The sequence below is a fragment of the Entelurus aequoreus genome, linkage group LG02 (genome assembly GCF_033978785.1).
Source record: "Entelurus aequoreus isolate RoL-2023_Sb linkage group LG02, RoL_Eaeq_v1.1, whole genome shotgun sequence".
In the NCBI taxonomy this organism is placed as follows: domain Eukaryota; kingdom Metazoa; phylum Chordata; class Actinopteri; order Syngnathiformes; family Syngnathidae; genus Entelurus; species Entelurus aequoreus.
In genome coordinates this window covers 14,294,099-14,304,164 of record NC_084732.1, presented here as the reverse complement: position 1 = coordinate 14,304,164, position 10,066 = coordinate 14,294,099, and the positions used below count along the sequence as shown (strand labels likewise).

Below are 10,066 nucleotides of genomic sequence, written 5' to 3'. Positions count from 1 at the left end.
GGGTGAATGTGGAAATACTGTCAAAGCGCTTTGAGTACCTTGAAGGTAGAAAAGCGCTATACAAGTATAACCCATTTATCATTTATTTATATATACAGTTGTGTTCAAAATAATAGCAGTCCCACCTCACTAGCAGGATAAATCCATGTTTTTGTTAGAATTTCAACTTCTACACTGCAAGTAAGTTTCTAGAAGGTTTAGTAAAGGTATAGAAAACCAACAGACCCAACAGGCATGACATGCATGCTGCTGATTCTGTGAAACTGAATCATTTACTGAAAGGGGCGTGTTCAAAAAATAGCTGTGCTGCGTTCCATCATTGATTATGTGTAAAAAAATATGTTAAACAAGTGGCCCTTACTTTAGGATCAAGGCAACTGACGCTGCATATGCTGGCTGTGCATTTGTCCTTGGAAAACAGAGTAAAATGGGTCGTTAAAGACACTGTTCAGAAGAAGAGTGTTCTTTGATTAAGAATTTAATAAAAGAGGTGGAAACCTATAAAGAAGTGCAGAAAATGATAGGCTGTTCAGCTAAAATGATATCAAACGCTTTAAAATGTAAGCCAAAACCAAAAAGGCGAGGCAGAAATAGAAAAACAACTATTGGAATGGATGGGAGAATAACCAAAATGGCAAAGGCTCAGCCAATGATCAGCTCCAGGAGGATCAAAGAAGATCTAAGATGGCCTGTGAGTACTGTAACAATCAGACCACGTCTATGTGAAGCCAAGCTACCAGCAAGAAGCCCCCGCAAAGTCCCATTGTTAAAAAAAAGACATGTGCTGAAGCGGTTACAATTTGCCAAAGAACACATTGACTGGCCTAAAAAGAAATGGCGTAATATTTGAGGACTGATGAGAGTGAGATTGTTCTTTTTGGGTCTTAGGGCCACAGTTTGTCAGACGTCCTACAAACACTGAATTCAAGCCACAGTACACAGTGAAGACGGTGGTGCAAGAATCATGATGCAGGGATGTTTCTCGTACTATGGTGTTGGTCCTATTTATCGCATACCAGGGATCATGGATCAGTTTGAGTACATCAGAATACTGGAAGAAGTCATGTTGCCGTATGCTGAAGAGGAAATGCCCTTGAAATGGGTGTTTCAACAAGACAATGACCCCAAACACACCAGCAAGCGAGCAAAATCATGGTTTCAGACAAACAGAATTCAAGTAATGGAGTGGCCAGCAGAATCCCCCCGGACCTTAATCCCATTGGGAACTTGTGGGCTGACATGAAAAATGCTGTTCATGAGGCAAAACCAAGAAATGCAGAGGAATTGTGGAACGTAGTACAATTGTCCTGGGCTGCAATACCTGTTGACCGGTGCCAGAAGCTGGTCGACTCCATGTGCCACAGATGTGAAGCAGTTATCAGAAACCCTGGTTATGCAGCTAAATTGTAGTTAATTATTCTAAGGAAAGTTGAATCTGCAAGTCTTTCTTAGTTCATACAGTACATTTGAGTTTTGTAAAGAAAGATGACAACACTGCTATTTTTTTGTTTTATATTTATTGACTTTATGTAAAATATTGTCAAATTCAATTACTTTTTTCCAATTTTCTGGCTTTGAAATAGAATGTGCAGTCTCCCCAATGCATTTGTGTTCATTAAAATACCATTTATTTGAAGAATTTTGAGGTTTACTCACCTTTTTAAACACACTGCTATTATTATGAACATAACTGTGTATGTATATATATATATATATATATATATATATATATATATATATATATATATATATATATATATATATATATATATATATATATATATATATATATATATACCTGTATATATAATTTATTATACATATAAATAAAATGAATTTCAGTGTTCCGGAGGCTATCCAGTAGATGGCAGTATTGTCCTGTTTAACCTCTCTGTTCATGACTGAGTATATCATTTCGGCCACCGTGTTCAATGGAGAAGTCTGTTCTACAAAATGTACAGGCAACATACATCCCCATTCCCTTTCGAACTGTCCTGGATGAACTGAAATTCTGGTTTCCATTCGTTTTGGAACTTGCAAGCGTATTTCTTCATCTTGCTCGTCGACAGCGTCGCCATGTCTGTAACTTCCTCGTTCTTTTGCTTTGTCTCCTTGTTGTGTGCGCAGTTGTGCACTCTACTCTCTAAAAACCGTAGATGTTATGACGTCATTGGGCAGGCAAGCTGTTTATATTGTGGAAAAGTGGACGTGAGAACAGGCTGTCCCCACTCAAGTCCGCATTGAGCTGGAGGGGGCGTGGCCTCCAGGTGAATACCGGGAGTTTGTCGGGAGAAAATTTCTGCCAGGAGGTCATCGGGAAAGGCGCTGAATACCGGGAGTCTCCCGGTAAAACCGGGAGGGTTGGCAAGTATGATCCTTCTACAATCTCTAGCACGCTCTGCCAAAAGATTGTATGCCTCCTTTTATTTCTGTATACAAAGGACAAAGTTCGCAAAAAGTTCACAGAAAAGGTCGTAAACAATTCACAGAAAAGGTCAGTTCAAAAAGAGTTCGTAAAATTGTTCAAAAAGAGGTCCATAAAATAGTTCAAAAAGAGTTCATCTCGAAATTGGGCAGATCCTGCCATCTCTCCGCTTTGAAGTCCTTGGGCCAGAACAACATTCTTCTGTTGATTACCATACATGAGAAAACAGAAAACCCTTCATGTGGCTCTCCCCCCTACACACTGGAGTTTTACGAGCATTCTTCTTCGTAGGTTTCAAAGACAGCTTTTGTCTTCTTACTTTTTACTTACTTACTCAATGTAACACAAAGTTTTTTGTAATAATTTAGAAGCAATTATTCTAACAGTTTTAAATTAAATTGTTTTACTTCCCCTATGTTTTGTACAGTGCTTTGTGATTTTATCTGTGAAAAGCGCTTAATAAATAAAATGTACTTACTTCATTGTGGTTTTCAGTAACAAATTTGTAGGTGTTGAAATCGCCATGTAAAATTGCTAATGTTAATCAGTAGCATGTCAATAATGCCAATGTATATTACAATCAAGCTGGCAAATTTTAGGAAAAGTTGAGCCTTACTTTACTTACGTTGGAGCATTTTTTGAGTCGATTACATTGTTGGCATTGAATATTGCAACATTACCTAGTAAACGTTTGGCTGAGAACGCTCTCAGTGCTGCTGGAGTGATCGTCGAAGTGTGTGTGACGTCACCCATGTGCCTTAATATGGATTTTACGTCTACAGGTGCGTAAAAAGTATCAAACTCAGGGACCATCCCTACTGGGTTGTGTAAAAAATGTTTCTCTCTCAGCATGCTTGAAAATGTCTCCCTCTGCTGGAAGAGTCAATGTGTTATTTTTGGAAGAAGCTTATTATTTGTGGGAGGAGTCAGTCTGTAGGAAGTCAATTCGACTTTGTGGGAGGAGTTAACATCACTAGGAAAGGTTGACATTGTTCCATTTGTCAATTTTTATTCAAGTTTTTGCAAACGTAAAAAAAAAAGGAATAAAATAAACTGCTGCAAGCTGTGACACGTGCGCTCACGTGCACACTCGGACACTGCAGAGGAGCGTGAATAAATTATACACATATGTACACTTCGTGGCGGTGGGCGTGGTCACTCGGCGGCGTTGGAGCCGGAATCTGAAGGAGAAAGTAAAAGGGTTTGACGGGAGGCGGGCAAGTCGAGGGACACGTGCACTTACTCTTGCCGTCGCACGCCACAATCTTGACCTTGTCCACCTTGACCAGATCGGTGACCTCTCGGAACTCCACGTCGTTCAGGACAAACGTCCAGACGTTGTCGCAGAAGCGATACGTGTTCAAAGAACCCTGATGGACAAACCAACGTGGCTGTCAGGACCGTGGCAACCAGGGGTCATATATATAATCTTATCTCATATATGTATATCTATCTATCTATCTATCTATATATATATATATATATATATATATATATATATATATATATATATATATATATATATATAGTCGAGGTTTCTGTGGTTTATCCGTTATACAGTGCTCAATACCGGGGTAGAGCGGAATATACGTTAGGTCAGAAAAAAACACAGAGGCTATATCATCCCTACAAGCAATGTTCCCTCTAAGGTGCGCGTCTGTGCAATTGCGCAATGCTCAAGCGTCCTCTGTGCACGGCAAATCTATGCCACGCACAAAATCAAATAAAAAAAATAGGCGCATAACAATTTTCGACACGACACGGACACAACAGAGAAAACAGTTTTCGTCATCATTGTTCAAATCTGACGCTTTCAGGACATGAATTCCATCGATCACTTTACTGGGCAAAACTCTTTGTCGGCCATAAACACATCACCAAAACATTAGTAAAAAAATGATATCTAGCAAAAGTGGTCATTTTCTGTAGTACAAACTACACCAAAACCAACTTTGTTATATCAACAGCAGCCGCTCGCTCTTTCTCACTTGCGCCAACACATGCACATATGGCACTTAGCCAGTGATGCGTTTACAGCCACACAAAAAGTCAGACAACTCCAACACCACACATATAGTGTAATTCCAGGTCGTTACACTATGATTTACCAATCAAATGTGTGCTTATTTTAGTGTCATTTATTAGGAATCTTAATTTATAAATATTAATCATGAAATGCTGTCAGTATAAATACTAAAAAAAAAATATTTTTTACAAACAAGAAGTTGCAGGAATGTACACATGATCCCGTGCTTACATCTCATTGTGCAACATGTGAATGTTTTAATGGGAACTAGATGCAAGGTCTGAAAGGGGTACAAATTATTTCCAAAGCAGGACCTCCACCCAGACAAACAATACAAGTGCACAGTTCATGAAAAACAATATTTTTTGTTATTGTCATTGTAAGTGGGCCTAAACACTTATATTAGAAAACAACCTCATGGAAATGACTGCTGTCATTTGATTATAATAATAAGAGAATGTTGTCTGTCTATCTGTGTTGGTCCTGCGATGAGGTGCGGACTTGTCCAGGGTGTAACCCGCCTTCCGCCCGAATGCAGCTGAGATAGGCTCCAGCACCCACCGCGACCCCAAAAGGGACAAGCGGTAGAAAATGAATGCATGGATGGAGATTGAACTTGTTATTTAGTCAGGTTTGGGACAGGTGTGCTGCTGGTGTAGCCACAGTGTGCACGTCTGATGTTGCTCACATGGGCTCCACTGAATGCTCAGGGAGTTTTTGTGTTTGCTCACACACATTAAAAATTAGAGGGAACATTGCCTACAAGCATGTTTTTTCCTGTCATATATATATATATATACATATATATATATATATATATATATATATACACACACACACACACACACATATATATGTGTATATATATATATATATATATATATATATATATATATATATATATATATATATATATATACACACATATACAGGTAAAAGCCAGTAAATTAGAATATTTTGAAAAACTTGATTTATTTCAGTAATTGCATTCAAAAGGTGTAACTTGTACATTATATTTATTCATTGCACACAGACTGATGCATTCAAATGTTTATTTCATTTAATTTTGATGATTTGAAGTGGCAACAAATGAAAATCCAAAATTCCGTGTGTCACAAAATTAGAATATTACTTAAGGCTAATACAAAAAAGGGATTTTTAGAAATGTTGGCCAACTGAAAAGTATGAAAATGAAAAATATGAGCATGTACAATACTCAATACTTGGTTGGAGCTCCTTTTGCCTCAATTACTGCGTTAATGCGGCGTGGCATGGAGTCGATGAGTTTCTGGCACTGCTCAGGTGTTATGAGAGCCCAGGTTGCTCTGATAGTGGCCTTCAACTCTTCTGCGTTTTTGGGTCTGGCATTCTGCATCTTCCTTTTCACAATACCCCACAGATTTTCTATGGGGCTAAGGTCAGGGGAGTTGGCGGGCCAATTTAGAACAGAAATACCATGGTCTGTAAACCAGGCACGGGTAGATTTTGCGCTGTGTGCAGGCGCCAAGTCCTGTTGGAACTTGAAATCTCCATCTCCATAGAGCAGGTCAGCAGCAGGAAGCATGAAGTGCTCTAAAACTTGATGGTAGACGGCTGCGTTGACCCTGGATCTCAGGAAACAGAGTGGACCGACACCAGCAGATGACATGGCACCCCAAACCATCACTGATGGTGGAAACTTTACACTAGACTTCAGGCAACGTGGATCCTGTGCCTCTCCTGTCTTCCTCCAGACTCTGGGACCTCGATTTCCACCATCAGTGATGGTTTGGGGTGCCATGTCATCTGCTGGTGTTGGTCCACTCTGTTTCCTGAGATCCAGGGTCAACGCAGCCGTCTACCATCAAGTTTTAGAGCACTTCATGCTTCCTGCTGCTGACCTGCTCTATGGAGATGGAGATTTCAAGTTCCAACAGGACTTGGCGCCTGCACACAGCGCAAAATCTACCCGTGCCTGGTTTACAGACCATGGTATTTCTGTTCTAAATTGGCCCGCCAACTCCCCTGACCTTAGCCCCATAGAAAATCTGTGGGGTATTGTGAAAAGGAAGATGCAGAATGCCAGACCCAAAAACGCAGAAGAGTTGAAGGCCACTATCAGAGCAACCTGGGCTCTCATAACACCTGAGCAGTGCCAGAAACTCATCGACTCCATGCCACGCTGCATTAACGCAGTAATTGAGGCAAAAGGAGCTCCAACCAAGTATTGAGTATTGTACATGCTCATATTTTTCATTTTCATACTTTTCAGTTGGCCAACATTTCTAAAAATCCCTTTTTTGTATTAGCCTTAAGTAATATTCTAATTTTGTGACACACGGAATTTTGGATTTTCATTTGTTGCCACTTCAAATCATCAAAATTAAATGAAATAAACATTTGAATGCATCAGTCTGTGTGCAATGAATAAATATAATGTACAAGTTACACCTTTTGAATGCAATTACTGAAATAAATCAAGTTTTTCAAAATATTCTAATTTACTGGCTTTTACCTGTATATACACATATACATATATATACACACACACACACATATGTGTATGTATGAGATAGGCTCCAGCACCCCCCGCGACCCCAAAAGGGACAAGCGGTAGAAAATGGATGGATGGAGGGATGGGGTTACCTTGAAGTTGACTCTGTTACGGACTCTGTTGGCGAGCGCCGTGTTGATGGCTTTGTCGAACTGGAGCAGGACCTGCAGGGCGAGCTGGGGGGTGATCTGCTGGGTCTTTAAAACAAACGCCTAGATTAATTTCAACTTCAATTTCAAGCTTGTTTTCAGACTTTAACTGCATTTGCGTTGTTTTCATCACCACCGCACACCAACACCGATGACGTGGAACACATATCCCAGTCTAAAATCCAGATGGAGCTTGCAAGTACTGTATTTTTCCGACTGTAAGGCCCACATAAAATCCTGTCATTTTCTCAACTGACTTTGGACTGACTGGCAAGAACACCAAGGCACGGAACAGAGACAAGCGGCAGGCTTACACACACACACACACACATGCATCCACAAAAAATATACTTCACACACACACACATACCCCACCCCCCATCCAACGCCCATGACGTGAATCCCTTAGGGGTGATGGACGGCTGGGCAGTGCCTGAAGAGCTGCAGCCAGCCACCGTAGCAGCCCCCACCCCCCCCTCCCCTCTGTTGCAAGTATTGAGATTTATGTTCTAATACAGTGGTCCCCAACCTTTTTGTAGCTGCAGACCAGTCAACGCTTGAAAATTTGTCCCACGGACCGGGGGGAAGGGGGTGATTTTTTTTTTTTCATAAAGAAATACAATCATGTGTGCTTACGGAATGTATCCCTGCAGACTGTATTGATCTATATTGATATATAATGTATATATTGTGTTTGTTATGTTGATTTAATTAAAAAAATATATCTATATACATATATATATATATATATATTTTTTATTTTTTTATTTCTTGTGTGGCCCGGTACCAATCGGTCCCGGCCCGGTGGTTGGGGACCACTGTTGTAATATGTATATGTGCTTTGCCATGGAGGTTTTTTTTGGAGCCCAGTCTCGATTTTATTTTTTTTTACTCGTCCTCCCCCAGCTTGACCTTTTTCCCATCTTTTACAGGGTGCCTTGTGGCGACCCATCAGCGTTCCTGTTCTGTAACCCTATACACGGTTTGTTTAATCTTGAACGGGTTTGTGCTGAAATTCAAATTTCCCCTCGGGGATTAATAAAGTACTATCTAATCTAAAGTATAACCCGCTTTATAGTACGTATTAATTCTGGTTGTGCTACCCGACCTTGAAGCAATTTTATTTGGTAAATGGTGTAATGATAAGTGTGACCAATGGATGGCAGTCACACATAAGAGATACGTGTGGACTGCAGATTGATGCAAGCAAGCCCAAAACTTTTTATGTTTCATTGATTTCACAAGACGCTCAATAATCTGTCAAAATGTTTTAGTACGACTATGGTAAATTATGAAGCCGCACCGCTTGATGGATTGTCGGCGCATTATGGCTACTGTAGTCAGACGTACAGCGCTTCAACGTACGGGTATTATTATGGCGTGTGTATAAAGACCCCAAATTGTCACCTATTAGCAGACATATCTGGCATTTGGTTTTGCAATATTATGCAAAACCAACTTTTCGGACCTTGCTGATGTGTATTTAGGATCTGCTTATGTCTTGAAAATTTGCAGTAGTCCACGCTGTAGTCAATAAACTCCTTTTTTTTCTATCCTCTTGTGGGGCATTAATACTCCACTGTTGCCATTTCTAATGTAAAGCAGCTTAAAGGTTTCATAATATCTGTCAGTAGCTCGCTATGGAAGCGCTAAAGACTCCCGCGACCTGCTTTTGTTCACGTCCTGTTCTCAATGTATTTACAATATATTCCATAAGTAATCCCAATGAAATAAATAAATAAATAAATACTCGGTGAAGTAAGTTACATTTCATATGGTGAGATGAGTAAGATTATCTTGAAAATTAACGGATGGATGGATGAAATAAATTTGAGAATGTTTATCATGGTTCTCCTTCTTTGTACTTTGTAAACACTTTAAGTTTGAATAGTTTCTTGAAGTGGAACATATTAGTACGTTGTTTGATTGCTTTGCTTAATACATTCCATAATTTAATTCCACACACTGATATACTGAAGGTCTTAAGTGTTGTACGTCCGTACAAATGTTTTAAATTGCATTTTTCTCTATAAGATTATATTTCTCCTCTTTTTTTGAGAAGAATTGTTGTATATTCTTGGGTAGCAGGTTATAGTTTGCTTTGTGTATAATTTTAGCACTTTGCAAATTCACTATGTTGTGGAATTTCAGTATTTTTGATTCAATAAATAAAGGGGTTGTATGTTCTCTATATCCAACATGATGTACTATTCTAACTGATCTGTTTTGTAACACCGTTAATGAATGAAGTGTACTTTTGTAGTTGTTTCCCCATATTTCTACACAATAACTCAGGTATGGTAACCCTAGCGAGCAGTAGAGAATATGAAGTGATTTTTTGTCTAGAACATGTTTTGCTTTATTCATTATTGACGTGTTTCTTGAGGTAATGTTTATCACAGGAAAATGATACTTATATCACTGGAATTGATTTAAAAAAAAGAAAAAAAAGTGTTGTTTTTTCGAAATTTTACACACAAAATAAATACGCCTCATGAACGTACGTTTGCTTAAACTGCTTTATTCCTGTGACGACATAGCCAGGCTGCTTTGAACCTATACATAAGACTGTGGAAGCGCCAAATACACATTTGACAATATTGTAAATAATTCATGACACAAGTAAATTATTAAACTGAATTAATAGTGTCAATAAAATATATTAAAGTGACGACAAAAAAAAAAAAGCTTCCCGGCTAATATTCGGCGAGGCTAACGGAAGCTAGGTAGCGTTAGCGAGGAGTCACCTGGATGAGCTCGTCCAGGCTCTCCTGAAGGCTGTTTCCCAGCGTGGTGTTCCTGTACAGCTGGTACGCCATGATGGAGGCTTCGGGAGCCCAAAGAAGACGAAGATGAGCGAACGTTAGGCTAACTCAGGAAGCTAACAAGACAGCTCGCTTCCCGACACGCCAAACTAGCAAACAACTGGGCGG

At 39.5% G+C, this 10,066-nt stretch overlaps 1 protein-coding gene across 1 annotated transcript in view; it reads right to left on the bottom strand.

Annotated features, from left to right (window-relative positions):
- Positions 1 to 3,412: 3,412 nt before the first annotated feature.
- The window catches only part of LOC133662563 (transcription initiation factor IIA subunit 2), a 6,698-nt gene continuing 44 nt past the window's right edge, over positions 3,413 to 10,066 (bottom strand). Inside the window, exons 1-4 of the mRNA XM_062066680.1 lie at positions 9,881 to 10,066; positions 7,077 to 7,181; positions 3,669 to 3,795; positions 3,413 to 3,606 (exon numbers count right to left, since the gene is read on the bottom strand). The exon at positions 9,881 to 10,066 is cut by the window's right edge and continues 44 nt beyond it. Coding sequence (XP_061922664.1) covers positions 3,581 to 3,606; positions 3,669 to 3,795; positions 7,077 to 7,181; positions 9,881 to 9,952 — 330 coding nt within the window. The 5' untranslated portion in view covers positions 9,953 to 10,066 and the 3' untranslated portion in view covers positions 3,413 to 3,580. The remainder of the gene's footprint in view (positions 3,607 to 3,668; positions 3,796 to 7,076; positions 7,182 to 9,880) is intronic.